The sequence below is a fragment of the Musca domestica genome, unplaced genomic scaffold (genome assembly GCF_030504385.1).
Source record: "Musca domestica strain aabys unplaced genomic scaffold, Musca_domestica.polishedcontigs.V.1.1 9, whole genome shotgun sequence".
NCBI lineage: Eukaryota > Metazoa > Arthropoda > Insecta > Diptera > Muscidae > Musca > Musca domestica.
In genome coordinates this window covers 17,028,924-17,052,196 of record NW_026712435.1, presented here as the reverse complement: position 1 = coordinate 17,052,196, position 23,273 = coordinate 17,028,924, and the positions used below count along the sequence as shown (strand labels likewise).

The 23,273-nt window shown below is 33.0% G+C and overlaps 1 protein-coding gene across 8 annotated transcripts in view; it reads left to right on the top strand.

Moving 5' to 3' along the window:
• Nucleotides 1–23,273, top strand: part of LOC101897560 (protein boule) — a 222,018-nt gene that overhangs the window by 174,354 nt on the left and 24,391 nt on the right. For 6 of the 8 annotated variants that reach the window (XM_011292330.3, XM_005178823.4, XM_059131775.1 and 3 more), the window contains 5 exons: nucleotides 5,591–5,650; nucleotides 8,724–8,826; nucleotides 8,913–8,998; nucleotides 11,501–11,534; nucleotides 17,329–17,842. In XM_011292330.3, coding sequence (XP_011290632.1) covers nucleotides 5,591–5,650; nucleotides 8,724–8,826; nucleotides 8,913–8,998; nucleotides 11,501–11,534; nucleotides 17,329–17,381 — 336 coding nt within the window. In that variant the 3' untranslated portion in view covers nucleotides 17,382–17,842. Of the gene's footprint in view, nucleotides 1–5,590; nucleotides 5,651–8,723; nucleotides 8,827–8,912; nucleotides 8,999–11,500; nucleotides 11,535–17,328; nucleotides 17,843–18,151; nucleotides 22,941–23,273 lie in introns of those variants that run through there. The other 2 variants (XM_059131776.1, XM_020035171.2) reach the window with 2 other exon arrangements.

Here is a 23,273-nt window from a genome sequence, read left to right as displayed (position 1 = left end):
TATTTTAAGGAAAAAATTGTTCGATGTTTTTTTCCTGCCATCCTTTTCAGCTAAAAAAAATACAAAGATGTATGTGTCATAAAAATAACTCTGCCACTCATGGTTTAACGTATTTTTATATGGCTTTATTATCTACCTGACAAAGGGACTATGGGTAACCATTGTTGAATTCTCAGTTTTTATAATCCAAAGGCCCCCCATGTGGAAATTTTAATATTGTCCTTAATCTTATTAATGGACTATGGAAGAGTAGTATGGACAGAGTATGGAAGTATATGAAAAAATATATTTTCCGGCCCATTACGAAAACAAAAAATGTTTTGCAAAAAATAACTTTTCTATTCTCTTTTATGCCTCTATATCCTGCAGTGTCATTTTTTTTTTGTTCCTTTAAGTTTATATTTTTCAAAAACTTTAGCATAATTTGTTCCTTATTTTCTGTACTTCTCTTTATCCTTTACCGAGGTAACTTTCACCTTACGTTCATTATGTTATTCCTGCCCACCGCCTCTTTGTGGCATTCAAGAAGTACGCTTGGCTTTGCCTCATTGCGGGCAACGGGACCACTTCGTCGTCTTTGAGTTAAAATATAAAAAAAAGAAAAAAGAATATTTACCGTATCTACTAATTAATAGTTCATTAAGTGTAGCTGTTGGAAGCAACCTGCAGTTGTCGAAAATCAGTTTTGTTGAAAATTCTTTTTGCGGACTAGTTTCTCAAGCACCCAACCCACTTCCAGGAAAATGTCTTTTGGTTTTGCTTTCACTTGTATTTCCTTTGTGATGTCATTTAATTACTCGTTTTCCGTTTTGCAAAGTGCAATTATTTCGTTTTCTTTTTTAAGTTCTCATTATTTATGCCAACCCATGATAAACTACAGTTTTGAGTTGAGAATGGAAATTAAATTATTTAAATAAAAGGAATATGATATTCAGAAGAATATATACAGGGTAAGATAAAAAACTGCAACAAAGTCAAAGCAATACTTTTTATATATTTTTTTTTAATTTTATTGAATGAAAGCATAAAATGTTGGAAACAGCAACAAATTTTAGAATAAGTTTAGATATGTTCGAATTGGTCACCTTTGGCACGAATTATGACCTCCAAAATTGGTACATCGTAATATTATTGTCAAACTTAGATCGAGTTCGGAGATGGACTCAAACGGTCAAAATTTGGAATAATCAAAAAATGTGATGTAGGCGTCCGTTTGTCTTCAAATTACACACCTCACAATAGTTTTATTAGCCCACGGTCTGGTGTGAATATGGAATATAAAGGTCCACTCCTTCGGGTACCTTCCCCATAAAGCGTCAAAATTTAGAATATTCATGAAGCTCATAAAACACGAAATTAACCTCCAATTCCATTTAGACTTGGTACATCTCAATATTTCCATCAACTCAAGATCTGTTATAAAGATGATAGAGATCGGGCCATTTCTTTTGCTACCTACCTCACATACAGGGTTGCCCATATTCGACGGACCCATCTGGCAACGCCATAACTTTGAAGCGTCTGTCTGTTTGACTGGTGCGCACGATAATTCTCGACAGGAGTATCCGATTTAATATTATTATCAAACTTAGATCGAGTTCTGAGATGGGCAATATCGGTCCACTCCTTCTCGTACCACCCCACAGAACTCCGAAATTTTCAAAGAAAAAATTCACACATCCCATTATTTCTACTAAGACAATATGTGCTGTGAAGATGGAATATATCGGTGCACTACTTCTGATACCTCCCACACAAAGGGTTCAAGATGTTGAAAAACAAGACGCTTAAAGAATGCGAAATAAGCATCCAACTCTCTTCAAATTTCACACATACAAACATTTTTGCTAACACAAGGTCTGTTGTGAAGATGATATATTTCTGCCAACGCCTTCTAGTACCTCGCCCACAAAGGGTCACCAGAAATCTGCTATTAATATGTGATATATCGAAATTTATGATATCGCATAAAATTGCAACCAATATTTTTATCTGTATTCGATGAAGTATGCGTGTGGAACACTTCATTCGTCTATATCTGTTACCTCAGGTATATATCCACATTTTCCAAAAAATTGCATATACCTCATATAAAGTATAGGAAGTAGTCGATATGGTCAAAATCTGGCACGTTGTAATATTTTTATCAGTCTTGGGTCAGATACGAATTGGTCAATATTGGCCAGCTGCTTTGGAATCTCCCCCATAAAGGGCCAACAGTTTGAATAATCATAACTCAAGGCTGGGGGTATACATCTGTCGGTAAACCCGACCGATACAAATTTACTTCTTTTTTTTGGAAAATTTTCAAGTTCCTTCAAAATAGTGGAGGGTATTAAAAATTCGGACCGACCGAACTTAGCTGCTTTTTCACTTGTTAGTTCTAATTTCAGAATTTGCTGGATTTCCCCGTAATTTAAAAAGAGTTGCTTTTATTCTCTTAAATGTGGCTTTGAGTGGGAAATTCCCTGGAATTGAAATGATGAAAACTTTAGTTTTAACCAGTAAAGATAGTCCGAAAGTCGGACGGGGCCGACTTTATGATACCCTACATCACTTTGCTAATTTAGTAGAGCTCCACATAACAATTAAAAGTTTTTATGGGAGAATTCAATCATACACGCTATGATTATATATATAATTTAAAGTTCAAAGGACCAAATATGCCGAAATTTTCAAAATTAATTGAAATCAGATAAATATATATGTGGGAGCTATATCCAAATCGGAACCGATCTCGATAAAATTTGGCAATGATTTTTCTGAGCTGTATTTGATATATTTCCTTGAATATCGTTGTTACGGAGTGCATATTACGGCTGTGGAACACAAATATAACAAATCGGATGAACAGTATATATGGGAGCTATACTATATCTGAACCGATTTCGATCAAATCGATTGGCATACTTATTTTCAGGCCCAATTTGGTTGTATGTGCAAAATTCCATACTATTCGGGCTGATATTACACGTTTGGTGCACAATAAAAGGCAAATCGGACGAAGATATACATGGGAGCTATATCTAAATTTTTGCCGATTATCTCCAATTTCAATAGGGTTCGTCATTGGGCCAAAATGCGAACTGTACTTTGTTTACAAAAATACATGGACATACGGACGGACGGACGGACATGCATAAATCGACTCAAAATGTGATTCTATGCACATCATCAAAAGGAACTATGGGTCTATCTCGTTTCCGTTTTGCCTGTTACAAACAAATGCACAAAGACATAATACCCTGACCACCTAGTGGTATAGGGTATAAAAATTATTAGACACCAGGATTTAGGAAATTAAAACAAGTAAAAAAAGCAGTAAGTTCGGCCGGGCCGAACTTTGAATACCCTACACTATTTAGAACGAATTTGGAAATTTTCGAAAAAGATAGCATTCGCCAAAAAGTCTATTAGGGTCTGTATGACGTGTACCTACATAGGCATTATTTGTCACAAGTCATTACTATTATTATTCAAATTCGAAACTTGAAATAAACGGTGAATAATGTACCTAAAATCGTCAAAATACCGAATATAGGGAGGTACTGATATATGGGGTCTATACGAAGACCTGGACCTACATAGACAATTTTCTGTCACAGGTTGTAGCTTCCATTACCAACTTCAAATACGACATCTCAAACAAATTCAGTGAGTATTGTACCTAAAATCGTCAAAATACCGAATATAGGGAGGTACTGATATATGGGGTCTATACGAAGACCTGGACCTGCATAGACAATTTTTGTGTCACAGACTGTAGTCTCCATTACGAACTCTAAATACGTAATTTGAAACTACTATGGTGAATAATGACGCTAAATCATAAAAATACCGAATATTGGGAGGTACCGTTATATGGGGGCTATAGGCAGACGTATACCTGCACAGACGATTTTCTGCCTTAGGCTATAGTATCCATTTCGAATTTCAAATACCAAATTTGAAACAATTGCGGTGAATAATGTCGCTAAAATCATCAAAATACCGAATATCGGGAGGTACCGTTATATGGGGACTATATGAAAACGTGGACCTACATGACCCATTTACGAACTTAACCTGCCTACTGGAAAAATAAACATGTGTGCAAAATTTTAGCCTTCTATCTCAATTTTTTCGAAAGATAGCGTGATTACAACAGACAGACGAACAGACGAACAGACAGACAGGCGGACAGAAAGACAGACGGACATGGCTAAATTGTCTTAGAATTTTACGCTGATCAAAAATATATATGTATATATATATATATACTTTGTTGGTTCTGACATGATTATTTCGAGGAGTTACAAACCGAATGACAAAATTAATATGCCCTCCATAGTATGGTGGAGGGTATCAAAAGAAACTTTCTTGCAAATTATGCTGGTATTTTAGTGAGTTACAAAATTCATTTCTTCATATAGTATCCTTTGCTATCCTTTTTCTTCTTTTTTTTTTTTTGTTGCTAAAAATGCATTAGAACCACCGTAGATTTTATTTAGACTTCCACCCTGCCCAGAATGAAATGTAGAACAAATGCTGAATACGAAAATAATATTATTTTTAACTTTTTCCTAGAGCAAAATCTATTTTATTCAATTCTCTTTTGAGTTTTTAACTAACTATTGTTTACTTTATTAATTTGATAACCATTTACTTTAACACCAGTTTATATTATTAAAAATTTATTACATTTTAAAGAAAAACAAAAAACAAATATCTTAAGCGAAAACGTTTTGTATATGAAGTTTTTAAAACAAAATTTAAAAAAAAAAATGTTGGCTTGAAATGTGTACAGAAAAAATATGTTGTGTTGCGTTCTCGTTACTTTTTGTTATTTATCGTTCCAATTGAGATAAGCCGAAAGAGAGTTTTTCCAAGTTGCAATTGCTGTTCGTTGGTTGGTTCGTTCGTTCGTTATGTATTTTTTTTCGTTTAAAAATAATTACTGCAATTCTTACCCTTCACCATTTAGTGAAAATTAAAAAAAAAAAAATAAACTACAGAGCAAAAAGCAATTTAATAATATTTGAAAGCAAAAGCGTTGTATTCGTTCGTTCGTTCGTTCGTTCGTTCATCTTTTCTTTTATTTACAGTTCTGTTATCGTTAACGTTTAACCTTTACCAAATTTACCGTTAAAACGTTTGTTGAGGTTTTTTCTTTCTTTCTTGCGTTCCTCAACACCCAATCACTTTGGATAAAATAGAAACGTTGCCACAAACCAAAACAAAAAAAAATAAAAAATAAAACGTTGTAAAAAATTTAGTTTTGATTTTATTTGTGTTGCGTTTTTTTTTTTTTTTTTTTTACTTTTTTTCTTAAAACATAAACCGATGTTACCGATTTGGTTGGTTTTCTGTACTTAATTACCAGTTTCCGTTCAGTTTTATGGTTCATACTTACCCAGAGATTTTGTGAAAGAAAAGCACCCAGTTTCTTTTTTGAATAAATGTTTGCCTTTTGCCACAGATCGAATGTGTTATTAATTTGAATTCTCTTTCGTTTTCTGTTCGCTATTCTCTCCTTTTGGTCGTTTCGATGCTGCCGTCGCCACTACCACCACTACGACACTACCACCCATTGCAAATCCATCATCAACAGGGCGAATGCGTTGTACTGAGGGATCGGAAACTGAATATAGCCCCAGCCATCAAAAAACAGGTAAGTTTAATTATAAATAAAATAAATAAGAATAAACATATATGCACCTATGAGTTTAGAAAAAAAACTATTTTTTTACACCCTCAGCCATGTGGCTACAGACTCCATAAGGAGTCCCATAGCGGTTTAAACACTAAATATCTTCGGAAGAAATCTGTCTCATTACATTTGGAGTCGATCGGATCTTCCGTCTGATTTCGTCGAAATTTGGTCTTTCGTAATATTTTACCAAACTTATATCGAGTTCGGATATGGGCAATATCGGCTCACTCACACACAAAAGCAAAAAGAGTATCCGATTACGTTCAAACCCTGAACAACTTAATATTTGTTGGGATGAGATAATGAAACGATTTCACTCCTTCTTGTATCCCCCCAACAATTGGCCAAAATATTGAACAATTAAACTCTCAAAAAATACAAAACACACCAGCGATGATTTGATCCTTACCCACAATTTTTGACCCTTTCTACCCACTCCATTCGAAGATAAATTTTTAAGAAAAAAAAAACTAGTCAAAAAGCAGCTATGTTCGACCGGGCCGAACTTTTAATACCCTCCACCAATTGGAAGGAACTTGGAAAAATTAAAAACAAAAATCCGAAAACTACCTCTTAAATGAAAACCGTTATATGGGGACTATACAAAGACGTATACCTGCTTACGAATTTTTTGTCATAGGCTGTAGTACCCATTACGAACTTCAAATACGAAATTTGGAACAGTCCAGTGAATAATGTCGCTAAAATCATTAGAAATATACGAAAACATAAACCTGAATACGTTTTGTCATAGGCTGTAGTACCCATTACGAATTCTAAATACAAAATTTGAAACAACTACGGTGAATAATGTCCCTAAAATCTTCAAAATATCGAATATCAGAGGGTAGCGTTGCATGTGTGCTATACGATATCGTGGACCTATATTGGTATTTCTCTTTCTGGGGCTAAAGTGCTTAGAAAGAACTTCTAATATAGATTTTTAATCAAATCTATTGAAAATCATCAAAATACCGAATATAGGGAGGTAAATTTATATGGGGGATGTACGATATCGACCGATATATGCAATACTCTTCCAGGGGGTAACGTTCTCAGAAGGATCTCCTTTTATGGATTTTTAGATTTCATTGAAAAAATGAGCTACAATGTCGTCTTATATTTTTTCCCTGATCAAGAATATACAGGGTGAGATAAAAAAACTGCAACCAACTTCAGACTGCTGTAATTTCTAAGCCACTTGTTCGACAGCTGTTAAAATTATTCCAGTGACAGCTCATTATATTGTTTACAAGCGTACAAAAGCATTTTGGTGAGAATTTTCCAGAAAAAAAGTTATTCGTCATGGAATTCAAGCGTGGAATATATTTGGCTGCAAAGCCACAAGTGGCTATCGTTAGAGCACTCAATGTGAATAAATCTTTTGTGTCTCGTACCATCGCTCGTTACCGTGATATTGGTAGCGTAGCCCGACGTCAAGGAAGTGGACGGAAGAAAACAACTACATCAGCAGAAATGGTTCGAAAAGTAAAGAAGCGACTTGTCAATTATCCATTCGGCAAATATTGAAAAACGAGCCATTGAAATTGCAAAAAGTGCAAGAACTCAAAAGAGCTAAAGAGTTTCTTCGCTTGGCCGAAAGTGGTGAACTGCCGAATTTGGTTTTCTCCGTCTCCGATGAGAAAACATTCGTTGTCCAGCAGTTTGTAAACAAACAAAATGATCGTGTTTACTTGCCAAAGAGGTCAGCTGAAAATGTGCACCTTCGGTTGGCCACCAGAACTCAAGTGTCGGCCATTGTGATGGTGTGGGCCGCTATAACAGCCGATGGTCGCTCTCCGCTCGTATTAATCGACCGTGGCATCAGAATAAATGCCGAATACTATCGCGCACGCAAACATTTTGACCGCAGACCTTGGACAATCCAACAGGACTCAGCACGCTCCACCAAGAATGGTTACAAAATGAGATTCCTCGCTTCATTTCCAGCGCGCAATGGCTACCAAAATACCAATCCGTTGGACTATTGTGACTGGAGTATTTTGAAAAGCAAAGTAGGCACTGAAAAATACCAAAGTGTCGATCACCTCAAGCAAGCGCTTCGCCGGGAATGGGCAAATATACCGCAGAGCGACATTCGGGCAACGTTTGACAGTTTTACTGGTTTCATTGCCAAAGGTGATCAATTTGATGCTATTTCCGAAATTTTTTGCTTTCATTCAATAAAATTTATAAAAAGTTAAATAAAAATTATGGCGTTTGACTTTGTTGCAGTTTTTTTTTTATCTCACCCTGTATAAGTCAAGGGTTTGGTATAGTCCCCATATAACTGCACCTCCAGATATTCGGTATTTTGATGATGTGTATCATACATTTCACCGGAAATGTTTCAAATTTGGAAATTGAAGTTTCTAATGGGTGCTACATCCTATGAAAGAACATTGCTCAAACAGGCAAACTGCTCAAAGACTTCGCATAAGCCCCATATAACGGCACATCCCTATATTCGGTATTTCAATGATTCGAGTGATATTATGTAATGGAATTTTATCAAATTTCGTATTTGAAGTTCGTAACGGCTGTAGCACCGCCTTTGACCGAAAATTGCATATGTAGGTCCACGTCCCCGAATAGCCCCCATATAACGATACCTCCCGATATTCGGTATTTTGATGGTTTTACCGAATTTATTCACTGGAATCAATTAAAATTTAATATTTAAAGTACCTATTGGGTATCTCAGCCTATGGCATAAAATTGCAGACCTCATATAACAGTACCTCCCTTTATTTGGTACTTTGATGATTTCAGCGACATTATTCACCGGAATTGTTTCGAATTTCGTATTTGAATATCGATATGGCCTATGACAAAAATTGCATATTCTGATCCACGTCTTGTTTTTTTTTTGGAAAATTTGCAAATTCCTTCCAAATGGTGGAGGGTGTCCAAACGGCTGAACTTTTATAAAAGTAGCAAGGCATATAATGGTTTAACCAATTTCTTATTTTTATATGTAAATGGTTTAAAATAATAAACGTTATTCCATTTTTCTTCTTCCCAATTGCAGTCAATTGTGGCCACAAATGGTGCTGTCTATTACACAACTACACCTCCAGCCCCCATCAGCAATATGCCGATTGATCAATTTGCCGCCGCTGTTTATCCACCAGGTAAGATTGGAATTTTGTGATATATATTTTTCTTCCTATTGTTTTTGAACATATATTAATTACTTGTGTTTTTTATTTCAATATAGCCGCCGCTACTGCTGCTGGTATGCCAACACTTTACCCACCTTCAATGCAATATCAACCATTCTATCAATATTACAGTGTGCCAATGGTAAGTAAAATAAAATGTAATTTAAGTATACCTACTGTGGCTCATTTCAGAATGATGTCAAGTTTTCAAAAGTTGACACGATTACATGGCATTGAAATAAAAGAGGCATCTTGACTAACACAAATAGAATATTTTTGGCGGAATATGAATATTTCCTTGTATTGGCTTCAAATAGAAAAGGCGAAAAACTTTTTGGTATTGACGATATTGTCTAAATTCTATATCAGCCTCAAAAAGTTTCGTTCCATAAAGGAAATGTCCATTTTTATGCCCTCAGACATATGGCTAGAAAGGGTAAAACGTGCCTCAGCGAAATAACAGTTTTAGACCCCAGGTCTCTTTGGGCCAAATTCGTTTCAGGACGTTTGGAGTAGATCTTCTGACGATGTCCGTCTGTCTGGCTGGTGCGCACGATAAGTCTCGAAGGGAGTATCCTTCTTGGTCCAAACTTAGTACATCGTAATGTTATTATCAAACTTAGTCGAGTTCGGAGATGGGCAATATTGGTTCATTCCTCCTGGTACCTACCCCTCAAAAGGTCGAAATTTTCAAAAAAGTATATAAGTATAAGAGAAAGGATGATATTAATTTGTTCCAACTTTACAAATCCTAATATTTGCATTAGTGCTAGATCAGGTGCGAAAATGGACAATATCGACCCACTCCATCAAGTACTTCCCCAACAAACGATCACAATTTTGATTAATAAAATGTGATAAAAAAGTCAGATTGTCTTCAAATTACTCACATCACAATATTTATTATTAACCCAAGGTCTGGTGTGAAGATTGAATATATCGGTCCACTCCTTCTGGTACCTCCCCCACAAAGGGTCAAAATTTTGAATATTAATGAAGTTCATGAAACACATTAACATCTGATTCTATTCAGAGTTGGCCCATCTCAATATTTCCATCAACACAAGATCTGTTATAAAGATAGTAGAGATCGGACCATTTCTTCTGGCACCTCCCCCAGAAAGGGTCAAAGTTTTGAAAAACCAAAACGATTATAAAATCCGAAATAACCATCTGGTTCTCCTCATATTTCACACATTCCTTTATTTGCTACCAACACAAACTACGCTGTGAAGATTGAATATATCGATCCACTCCTTCTGGTACCTCCCCCACAAAGTGTCAATATTTTGAATATCCATGTAGTTCATGAAACATGAACATCATAACATCCAATTTCATTCAGTCTTGGTACATATCAATATTTCTGTCAACACAAGATCTGTTATAAAGATGGTAGAGATCGGATAATTCCTTTTGGTACCTCCAACACAAAGGGCAAAAGTTTTTGAATAACTAAAACTATCATAATATCCGAAATAAGCATCTGGCTCTCTTTATATTTCACACATCCCATTATTTCTACTAATACAAGATCTGCTGTAGAGGTGGGATATATCGGTTCAAAGGGTCAAAATTTTGAATATCCATGAAGTTCATGAAACACCAAATTAACATCCGATTCCATTCAGGCTTAGTACATCTCAATATTTCCATCAACACAAGTTTCGTTATAAAGATGGTAGAGATCGGATCATTCCTTCTGTTACCTACTCCACATAGGGTTCAAGATTTTGAAAAAACAAAACGCTCAAAGAAAGCAAAATACGAATCCAACACTCTTCAAATTTCACACATACAAACATTATTGCTCACACAAGATCTGTTGTGAAGATATCTGCGAACTCCTTCTGGTACCTCAACCCACAAAGGGTCACAACTTTCAATACTAACTTGAGAAACAAGTCGTCGATTTTTTTATAACTTGCTACATCTAAATATTTTTCTCAACCAGAAACTTAAGATGAATATGGAATTTATGATTTCGCATACAATTGCCCATGCCAATAGTTTACCTATTATTTAACATTTTACCTAACGACCTGGTACCTCAGTCACATTTTAACATTTTCTAAAAGAGAATAATCAATATAATCCAAACCTGGTATACCGCCCTATTTATATCATCTTTATTTAGGTCCGATACGAAATATGCCATTTTGGCCCATTCCTTCGGAACCTACTCCATTTGAATGATCATAACAGGTGTCAAAATATGTTTAAATAATCGAACATTAACTGAGGGTATACATCTGTCGGCTAAACCGACTGATTTTCTTTAACTTGTTTTTATTTAGGTCCGATACGAAAAGCGCAATATGGGCCCATTTCTTCGGAACCTACTCCATAGAAGTCAAAACGTAATTAAATAATCGGACATTGGTTGAGAGCAAAACCGACTGATATTTTTATTAACTTTTGTTTTTTTAAATATATCAACAAGTATTTCTATATGGACAGCAAAAGAGGCCTGGATTCACCCCTTGGCTGAAGTTTTTAAATTGACCCTGGTCAAGATATTTTCTTTAATTCGTAGTGTGCAAATTTGTCACCTTTTGAAATAATCCAAATACTTAATTTTAATGTTGTATGAAATAAGTTTTGAATTTATTTTTAATTTTTTTTTTTGTTTTCCTTTTTCTAGAATGTACCCACCATTTGGCCCCAGAATTATCAAGGTAATTACAATTTATCTTAATTAATTTGAAAATATTTCACACATATGTACCTTAAAAACTAGTACTAATGCAAAAGAACATAAAACAAACATACATACATATGCACATAATAATGTGAGTGTGAATACAGTGATGTACAAAATTGCTGAAAAAAAAGTGAATATACTCGAAATATGAAGGATGTTGTTCATAAACTGTAAATTTGACATTGCAGCGTTTTTTTTTTAAATTGAAATTTTAGTTTTCAATTACAAATGTAACAATAAAACATCTATAAATTTTCCACATTGGCATAGCGAGCTTTTGGTTAGTTTTCACATCGTTTGAAAGTCACATGGAAAGAGATTTTTTTATTTATTTATTTATATTTTTTGTTGCAGACTTTTAGGCGCGCCAAAATATAAACTGTACAATGCTATATAGTATACATAAATTATATTTATATTACATTTACACTAGGAATATATTAAAATATACTATACAGGGTGAGATGAAAAATCTGCAACCAACTTCAGACTGCTGTCATTTTTAAGCCACTCGTCCGACAGCTGTAAAAATTATTCCAATGACAGCTCATTATATTATTTACAAGCGTACAAAAGCGTTTTGGTGAGATTTTTCCAGAAAAAAAGTTATTCGTGATGGAATTCAAGCGTGATAGTGTGTTGTCTTTAAATTTGGCTGGAAAACCACAAGTGGCTATCATTAGAGCACTCCAGCATTTAAATGTGAATAAATATTTTGTGTCTCGTACCATCGCTCGTTACCGTGATACTGGTAGCGTAGCTCGACGTCAAGGAAGTGGACGGAAGAAAACAGCAACATCAGCAGAAATGGTTCGAAATGTAAGGAAACGGCTTGATTGAAACCCGCCTCGCAGTGGCCGAAAAATGGCTTGTGAGCTGGACATATCGCAATATTTCATTCGGCAAATATTGAAAAAATTAGCTCGGGGTAAAGCCATACATAGCCATTACATAGACTCAAAAGAGCTAAAGAGTTGCTTCGCTTGGCCGAAAGTGGTGAACTGCCGAATTTGGTTTTCTCCGTCTCAGATGAGAAAACATTCGTTGTCCAGCAGTTTGTAAACAAACAAAATGATCGTGTTTACTTGCCAAAGATTTCAGCTTCGGTTGGCCACCCGCCACCAGAACTCAAGCGCCGGCCATGGTGATGGTGTGGGCCGCCATAACAGCCAATGGCCGCTCTCCGCTCGTATTAATCGACCGGGGCATCAGAATAAATGTCGAATATTAACGCGAAAATATTCTGGAGGGTGTATTAAAGCCTTGGGCACTCAAACATTTTGGCCGCAGACCTTGGACATTCCAACAGGACTCAGCACTCACCACGCAAGAATGGTTACAAAATGAGGTTCCTCGCTTCATTTCGAGCGCACAATGGCCATCAAAATCTCCGGATACCAATCCGTTGGACTACTAAGTCTGGAAAGCAAGGTTGGCACTACAAAATACCAAAGTGTCGATCACCTCAAGCAAGCGCTTCGCTTCGGGAATGGGCCAAAATACCGCAGAGCAACATTCAAGCAGCATGTGACGGTTTCATTGGCCGTTTGAAGGCCATAATTCGTGCCAAAGGTGACCAATTCAAACAAATCTAAACTTATTCTAAAATTTGATGCTACTTCCGACATTTTTTGCTTTCATTCAATAACATTTTAAAAAAAATGTAAAAATTATGGCGTTTGACTTTGTTGCAGTTTGCTTATCTCACCCTTTGTTATAAAGCGTTTCCTTTAATATAAAAAAATTGTGTGAAGCGCCTTAAAGTATGTTATAGATTACTGATCATAAATGTTGAAAATATAGCTTGACATATGACCTTTACATTGTGTGCATATTAGCCTGGAGATTTCTGTGGGCAATTTTTGATTTGAAATTGTAAATGCGAGTCTGAAATAAGAACGTCAATAGAGGATGACATTACATAGCGTTGCAATTTTGAACAACACTGTATTCATACACTCACACACCCTCACATAGATAACAAATTTTTCTTTTCGTATTTAAATTTGTACCAATTCTCGTTTTTTGTTACATTTCTTCTTGTGTTTTTGTTGTACTTGCGCTATGCTATCTGTGTAGTAGCTTCACAAGTATGTTTATAGTTTGTGTTTTATACGTTTGATTTATACACATAGTCTGATAATCCATTTCTCTGTGGATATGGTTGCCTTGGGCTTTCTGAGGTATTGGTTTTGTATTTATTTTTGTTATTATATAAATGTCTTATGTAAAGAAAAAAAATGCTTCTGGCAATTTGATGTACTTTTAATTTTTGACAAATGCATTTTGAATTCGGGGAAATGCTAAATTAGGATGAAATCAGTTTCAGGGCATTTGGTGTTGATCTATCGATGGCCGTCTGGCTACCTTGTAGATCCAGATCATGTATACCCTACATAACTATAATTTTTTTTACCAAAAAGTTTTCGAAATCTTTCATTTTGAAGTTTACCGTGGAGGATATTAGTAAACCCATTGCCCAATGTTTCTATCCAAAACTGTTTCAACGTCTCCATATCTAAACACCAGAAACCAACAGTGACCTCAATATCAAATTTCACAATTTCAGCTCTATCCCTTCACCCAATATCAAATTTAGTAACATTTAGTACTCATAGCCAAAACAATCTCCATTCTAGACGCCAACAGTGATCGAAAAATAGTACTATTTAGCACTTTTCGAATAATTATAATATGCATTTGCATAACCATCTACATACCTCAACCCCAGATACCAACAGTGACCTCATTGTCGAATTTCAGGATTTCCCCTTTTCCTATGTCACCAACAGTGACATCTATAGCATATTTTCGAATTTCAGCCCTATTCCTTCACCCAATACCAAATGTAGTACAATTATAGTATACATTTACAAAACCACCTCCATATCTCAATTCCAAATATAAACAGAGACCTAAATATCTAATTCCGGGATCCCCGCTCCATTCTTTCATCCAATATCCAATGTAGTACTAATTTGTACTTTTCGTACACTTTCGTAAACCACCTTCATAACTCAATTCCAAATATCAACAGAGACCTTAATAACAAAATTCAGGATTCCAGCCCTATCCCTCGACCTAATACCAAATTTAGTACCATATAGTACTTTTGGTACTAATATAGGACTAATCTCAAACACATATCAACATAAATATCAAATTTCATAATTGTATCTCTATCCCTTTGCCCAATACCAAGTTTAGTACTATTCAGTACTTTTCGTACACATTTCCGAAACCACCTCCATATGACCAGGCTGCACATGAACAGCGATCCAAATTTAAGATTTCAAGCACTATTTGTTCAACCAATACCAATTTGTACCAAATATAGTACTTTTCGTGCACTTTTATTACACATTTCCAAAACCATCCTTTTATCACAAACCTACTACCTACTACCATCAATACAAAATTTTAGACCTGTTCCAAATTTAGTACAGTTTGCATACTTAGAACACATTTTCAAAACCACCTTCAAATATCAAACATACTTTCCAAATTTGATTCTCATACCAAATTTCAAGTTTTTAGCTCTATCCGTTGACATAATACCAAATGGTAACATTTTAGAAGTTTAGTACCGTTTTAGAATTTTTCGTGACCTTTAAGTTCGAATTTCCAAAAACTCTTTGTTATATCTCTACTGCACTCCATCAGTGATCCTTCATTCCAAATTTTTAAAACTACCTCCATACCTCAGTCATACAATCCCATAAAAATTTTATTTCGGAATTCCAGTCCTATCAGTTCATACAAGTCCAAATTGTACCAAATTTAGTACCATAAGTACAAATTATCAAAGCTTCATCCATACCCCCCTACACTCCCACAACGATATCAATTCCAAATTTCAGGATTCCACAATTATTGATTCGCCCAAATACAAATTGTACCAAATTTAATATCTGTAGCACAGATAAGTAGATATTCTGCAAAACTACCTCCATCATACAATCCAATAGAATTTTTTTTCCCAATTTCAGGATTCAAGTCCTATCGTTTCCCTAGAGTCCAAATTGTGCCAAATTTAGCACCATTTAGTACAAATAAGTACGAATTTCCAAGGCTTCCTTCATACCTCAATCCTACACTCCCACAGCAATCCCAATTCCAAATTTCCGGATTCCACCCCCAAATACAAATTGTACCGAATTTGGCACCATGTATTACAGTCCTGCAATGCAATAGGAATCTTTTTTTCCCAAATACAGGATTCCAGGCCTATCTGTTCACCCAAGTCCAAATTGTGCCAAATATAGTACCATTTAGTACACATCAATCCCAATTCCAAAATTCAGGATTCCACCCCCCAAATACAAATTGTACCATATTTAGTACCACGTAGTACAGAGAAGTACGAATTTTGAATAATTACCTCCATATCCCAGTGCTACAATGCAATAGAAATCTTATTTCCAAATTTCAGGATACCATCTCTTTTGGTTCACCCAAATCCAAATTGTACCAAAATTTAGTAATCCAATAGAAATTTTATTTGAAAATTTCATAGTTGCAACTCCATAGGTTCTCTCAAAATTTAAATTATACCAAATTTAGTATCATTTAGTACACATAAGTACGATTTTCCAAAACTACATACATGCCTCTGTCCTACAATGCAATAGTAATCTTATTTCCAAATTTCAGTATATATTCGGATGAACAGTATATATGGGAGCTATAGCTATATCTGAACCTATCTTCACCAAATTTGACATACTAGCTTCTAGACTCAATTCGGTCGTAAGTGCCAAATTCCATCCCATTTGGACAAATATTAGACGTTTGGTGCACAATAAAAGGTAAATCGGACGAAGTTATATATGGGAGATATATCCAAATCCGAATCGATCTCGATAAAATTTAGAAAAGGTATTTCTGACCTGTATTTGATGTACTTATTTCCCCAAATATTGTTGTCACAGAGTGCATATTACGGCTGCGGAGGACAAATATAACAAATCGGATGAACAATATATATGGAAGCTATAGCTATATCTGAACCGATTTCGATTAAATTTGGCATACTTATTTTCAGACCTAATTTGATTGTATGTGCAACATTCCATACTATTCGGGCTGATATTACACGTTTGGTGCACAATAAAAGGCAAATCGGACGAATATGGGAGCTATATCTAAATTTTTACCGATTATCTCCAATTTCAATAGGCTTCGTCCTTGGGCCAAACAAATGATTTGTGCACAATTTCATCTGGATTGGATAATAAATGCAAACTGTACTTTGTTACAAAAATACATGGACAGACGGACGGACGGACGGACATGTGTAAATCGACTCAGAATGTGATTCTATGCAGATCATCAAAAGGAACTATGGGTCTATCTCGTTTCCTTTTACCTGTTACAAACAAATACACAAAAACATAATACTCTGACCACCTTGTGGTGTAGGGTATAAAAATGATGAGTAAAGTAGCTTTTGAGCTGGCCTGTTTTACATTTATTCCGCGTCTTTATGGTTTACACTTCATTTTGGTCCTTTCTTTTCAAAACCATGACTTGTAGTGGCACCTCAATGGCCAGCCAAGTACACAGATAAAATTTAATTTATTATTATTTTTAATTATTTTATTTTATATTTATTTACTAATATATTATTTATTTAATAATTAATTTATTAATTTATTTGTTTCTTTTTTTTCTTTCTTTCATTTTATATCTTGTTTACTTTTTTGCGTCCACATAAACCACAAAAACAACAACAACAAATTTCACATCACCACTTTACATCATCACAGCTGTTGAGCAAACATTGTTGGCATATGGCAATGCCAACGGCACGCAACTTTAAACAGCCGGCCGTCCAGCCAGCAATTAGCATCACCAACAACAACAACAGTAAAATTAACATCACACCATCACTACAACAACTCATAATTGTTAGAGAAAAAAAATTAGCAAAATTTTTTTGATAAAAAAAAGAAATAACTAAATTTTGTTCTAGCACTTAGATGATATATATTTTTTGTAATTGAAGAAGCAATTTTGTGAGGCGTAGATTTTGAAACGCCAGTCTTATGCTTTTCAAAGGTATCTCAATTTTATTTTTTAAATTGTTGAATCCCGGGATATCTGAGAAAAAATAGTGTATTTTGCTTGTTAGGGCAAAGAAAAACAAAAACAACAACAACAACAAGACAATAATTTTAATTTTTATATTAATTTTTAAGTTGTTTGCCTTAGTTTTTAATTAAAATAATTTGTAATGGAACAACTAAACAAAAATTACAGCAGATATCCTCAAAATCAAAAGCAACAAAGCACCACATTACACTTGACACCGTGATTTGCTACCTACCCTAATACACTGCTGTAATACGAACAAGGTGCAACTGATAATTTGAGCCATAATTACTTAAAAAACACAACACTATTCAAAAAATACTATATATGTAATTTTAATATATAATTATACTGAAAAAAAAAACTTAAAACAAACTAAATAAAAATCACAATGACTTAAATATAAATAAATAAAAAAATAAAATTATTTAAATTACAAAACAAAAAAAGAAAACCAGCAATCTATTTTTTAATCATTTTTAAACCTCTTTCTTATAGGAATTTATCCATGTTAATTTTGAGGGAGTACGAAAAACATTTAAATAAATAAGAATGCAAAAAAAAAAAATAAAAAATAAAAACGAATACATGTTTTTAATAAAACAACAAAAATTCAAAACACAACAACAAAATATAAGTATACAACAACAACAACTAATACAACTCTCCACCACCATCCCATCATCAACAAGAAAAAAAAATATATAACTACTTACTACAACTACTACTAATACAAAAACAACAACAAGAAAACAATAATTTCCCCAGCTATAAACAACAATAATTTAATTTTAACAACAAAAATTCAAATACCAACAACATTTACGCCGATGACAACAACAACAAACAAATACCCCCTTCGAATGGAAGTCTATTAAAATGTATTTTGGAAATGAAATTGTTAATGCAAAGCAAATAAACAATAGAATATTGAATTAAAATAAATTAATTATAGAAGAATAGTTAAAGAAAGACAAACGGTGTGAAAGGAATATGAGAAAGGAGAAAGAAAGCATTGATGCCATAAAGAAATATGACAACTTGTTATTTGTTTGTTTGGTGCTGAAAAGACAAAGCAATATCCAAAAATAAAAAAATTAAAATATTTTCTACAAACTATAGAGAAAACTTTGTAGCAATAGCCAATAATAAAAAAATAAACACACAAAAACAGCAACAATTAAAAAATACTTTTAAAAAATAAATACGGTTACAACGTCTAGTATGAACGTTACGACAACCTTACGTTTACGTTGCCAACTGTTAAACTTAACTTTGGGGTTAAACTTGGCTTCTCTTTTCTTGGTGAAGGCAAAAATTTCATTTATACAACCTTTTTTAGATGTAATTCGAAACATTTTAATTGTAATTTGAGAATTCTATTTGCAATTCGAAAATTCCAAATGTAATTCGAATTATTTCAGTTGAAATTAGAGAATTCCAATTGTCATTTGAATTATTCCACTTTGTAATTCGAATTATTCCAATTATAATTCGAAATATTTAATTTGGAATTCGAATTATTCCAATTTTAATTCGAATTATTCCATTTGAAAATAGACGAAAAAATTGAAAAAATTCGAAATACAAATGGAACAATTTGAACTACAATTGGAATAATTCGAATTACAAATGGAACAATGTGAATTATAATTGAAATAATTCGAATTACAATTTAAATAATTCGAATTAGAAATGTAATAATTGGAATTACAAATGGAATAATTCGAAATTAAATAATTGGAATTGCATTTGGAATAATCGAATTACAACTGAAATAATTCGAATTATAATTGAAATTTTACGAATTAAAAGGTGTAGACCCTCATGGTGGCATTAACATAGGAATAAATTGATCTACTAACCTGGCCTAATTTGAGAGTTCTATTGGTAATTAGAATCAATCGTAATCGTGTAATTCGAAAATTCCGATTATAAATCGAATTATTAAAGTTAAAATTCGAGTATTTCAATTGTAATTCGAATTATTCCAATTTGTAATTCAAATTTTTCCATTTGAAAATCGACGAAAAATTAAAATTATTCGAATTACAATTGAAATAATTGGAATTACAAATGAAATAAATCTTATTAAAAATGGAATAATTCGAAATACAAAGAAAACCATTCGAACTACAAATAGAATTCTCGAATTACAATTGAAATAGTCGAATTACAACTGAAATAATTCGAATTACAAATGGAATTCTCGAATTACAAATTTAATTCTCGAATTACAAATGAAATGTTAAATCAAAAATTATTCGAATTGCAACTGAAAAAAGAGTAGACCCTCAAGGTAATATTAGCATAGGACGAAATTAATCTTTTAACCTGGTGTTTACACCGACCAAATTGTCTTGAGCAGGGTTGCTTTTTGCACACATTTTTTTCAATATTTGTTCTTTTGACAAGTCACCCGGATTTTTTTTGCTTTGTAAACCAAGGTATAGCTCTAATTGATTACCACAGTGTTCTGCTAATGCAAACCCCATGGCCGTTTTCTTATAATTCAGAGATTCACAGATTTGCCCACTTTCATTCGTGAGCGAAACTTGTTCGAAGAGTGGATTTTTTTTACGGAATTCTTCTACTCCTCACTGATTTGTTTTCTGTTGGAACACTCACAAATCACTAGTTTTTGAAAAATGAGAGTGGGAGCAGAATCGCTCAAAATAGCGGAAAACAAATATTTTTGGTCTCGATGTTGTTGCGTACTGTAGAAGAGTTGGGAAGAGGAGTGAAGACGGGGTGTATTATTGTATACAGAAAAATACACATACATAGAAATACAACAACGGTATGACAAAAAAAAAACTATACTAAGTGCTCGGCAAGAGTAGAATCTCCTCGATTTTAAACAATTTTGCTCCCACTCAAAAACGAGCAAAATACGTTTGACTTGTATTTCACTAAGCACTTCAAAACGTGATCTTCTCACAGGCTACCAAGTTTTCTTCTAAAGGAAGAACTAAAAGAAACTAAGGAACAAGATGAACGACCTCCCTTAAATAGATCTTACAAATTTACTACTTTATAAGATCACATTGTGAACATATTTAAGTGAGGTCGTGCATCTAGTTCCTTAGTTTCTTTTAGTTCAGTTCAATTTCAGCTCAATCGTTACTGTTCGTTCTGCCGTTCTTTGAAGTAACAGAGGGTCTTTAATTAAACAATGTAAAAACAATTTTTGACTCCCAACTTGTCTTATTTGAAATAAACCGAAATTTTTGGTTCCAACAGGTATTGTTATCAAGTAAAGTTTTGGAAAGGTATATTTTAAAACTGTTATACATTTTTGTCCGACTTATTACAATTATTTTAAATACGTGAGACTTAAGCCCTTTGAAATGGGCTTAAGTCTCACGTATTTTAGTTTAAAAAAGTTTTTAAGCATTTTTATTTCAAAGTATAACAGTTTCTATAAAAGTGTTATACAGGTTCAAAACCATCAGATTTTATTATTTTTGTGAAATGTGAATACAGCAGCAAGGTTTTTACAATTTTTCAGTCATTTTTCTGAGTATAACAGTTTTCAAAAGTGTTCTAAAGTCACCAAAATTTTGGAAAAATGGTAAATACTGATTGATAAATCTCAAAAACTTTTGTCGCCCGTCCATGTAGAAAAAAATCTACAGAATAGTTTTAATAATCTTCTCATTGAACACATATGCATGCTATCTTCCTAAGGCTATGGCTTCTCATAGAAAGAATATATTGGCAGACTTATGGAAGACTAGATCAATATTCCTAAGCATGACTACTCTCTCTGAAAATCCAATTTTTTTTTTTAACTGAAAAAATATGCGATGTCACAAAATTTAATTCACCGAAGAAATCTTCTCCAGAAATTAAAATTTTGACATAAACTTTTGATTAAAAATTCATGAAACTTCGCGATTTGTATGCTCATTAAGCCAAGCAACTTCAAAGCAAAATTGTGTATTGTGAATGAAGGCAGTCTAACACAGGGTTTACAAATTTTTGAGACTGTATATGCAATTTTTAAACGTTAGTTTCGATTGCATTTATTTTCTCCAAGAATTCTTTTTTAGGAACTATAAGTCCTAAGTCATTTTGGACAGAAGTCATCTTTGGAGATTTTGAGAAATTATGTTTTTCCTATGTGTAATATTTCATTATTGGCTATTGACAAAGTTTTTGAATAAATAACTATAATAGGATTTGATCTTTTAGTAAATGAATTATTAACAATGAAATCGACACCTATACTCTTGAATCCTTTCAACACATCTCTAGAGAATATAGAACCGAAACAAGAAAACTTAACAAAAAAAAAAAAACTTCAATAGAAAAATTATACAACAAAGTGAATATTATTTATTGATCAATTATTATATAAATGTACTTATATATACAACTACCCACACAACAACAACAACAAACTAACAAAATAATATTATACTATATACATAACTATACATATATATAGAAAAAGAAAATAAATAAGAAATTGAAAAAAAAAAACAAACAAAAAACTATTTATAAAAATATACATCTTAATATTATATATTATATACATACTAAATAAATATATAATATAGAAACAAAGAAGAAGAAAAAAACAAAACAAATATTGTACTAAGAAAATAAGTCTTAAGGTGCATCTCAAAGAAAGTAAGAAGACAAAAAAATAAACAAAATAAAAGAAAAAAGCACAAAAAAACTAAAACTAAAGACAAAATAAAAATATTTATATTTAAAACAAAAGTAAAAGTAAAATATAACTATATACACAAATTATGAATGGCAAAAGATATAACAAGAAAAGGCATTAAATAAAACATTAAATGGAAATATAAGAAATAAGAAATAAAAACGGCAGAATGCTCTAGGAGAATAACAATAATAGAAAAAAAGTATGAAATAAAATTAAACTACATTTTTAAAATTATACTTAATAATAAAGGAATAACACACACACACACACAAACAAAAATCCCCCTCGAATTGATACTATATGGATAAGTGACAAAAAAATGTGAGAATAAAAAAATAACATAAAACGTACTTACAAATACAACATACACAACAAAATGTATCTACAAAATAAAAAAAATAAAAATAGTAATAATTAAAAAAAATAAAAATAATATTTTTAACCTAAGAGATCTAAGTCTTAAGAGAAAAAAATAAATAAACACAATAAAAACAAACTGAAAACCAACACTCAAAATAACAAATGAAATATTTATTATTAATAAACAAAAATATTTAGTAAAAAAAAAATAAACATGATACAAAAGCAATTTTACAATAACAAAAATATATATATTTATTTATTTTTTAATGTGTGACGAAGAAAAAAATATTTCTTCCATGTGACGTCAAGGTCAAAGAGATGAAAATGGCAAAGAATTTGCCATTTTAACAGATTAATATCTGTTACTCCTGTTTGGAACATTGCCACCAATATGTATCCTCCCTTTTTACCCACCCTTCTACATAATGAAAGACCAAATGTTTGGTGGCCAAAGAGCATTGTTGTTTTGTTTGGTCTGTGGTTCAGGATCCAATGTAATGTAATCATAAATCACACAGAAGGCGAATTATCACAGGCAAGAGATGTTTTATCTTGATAGTGTTTCAAAATTTATAA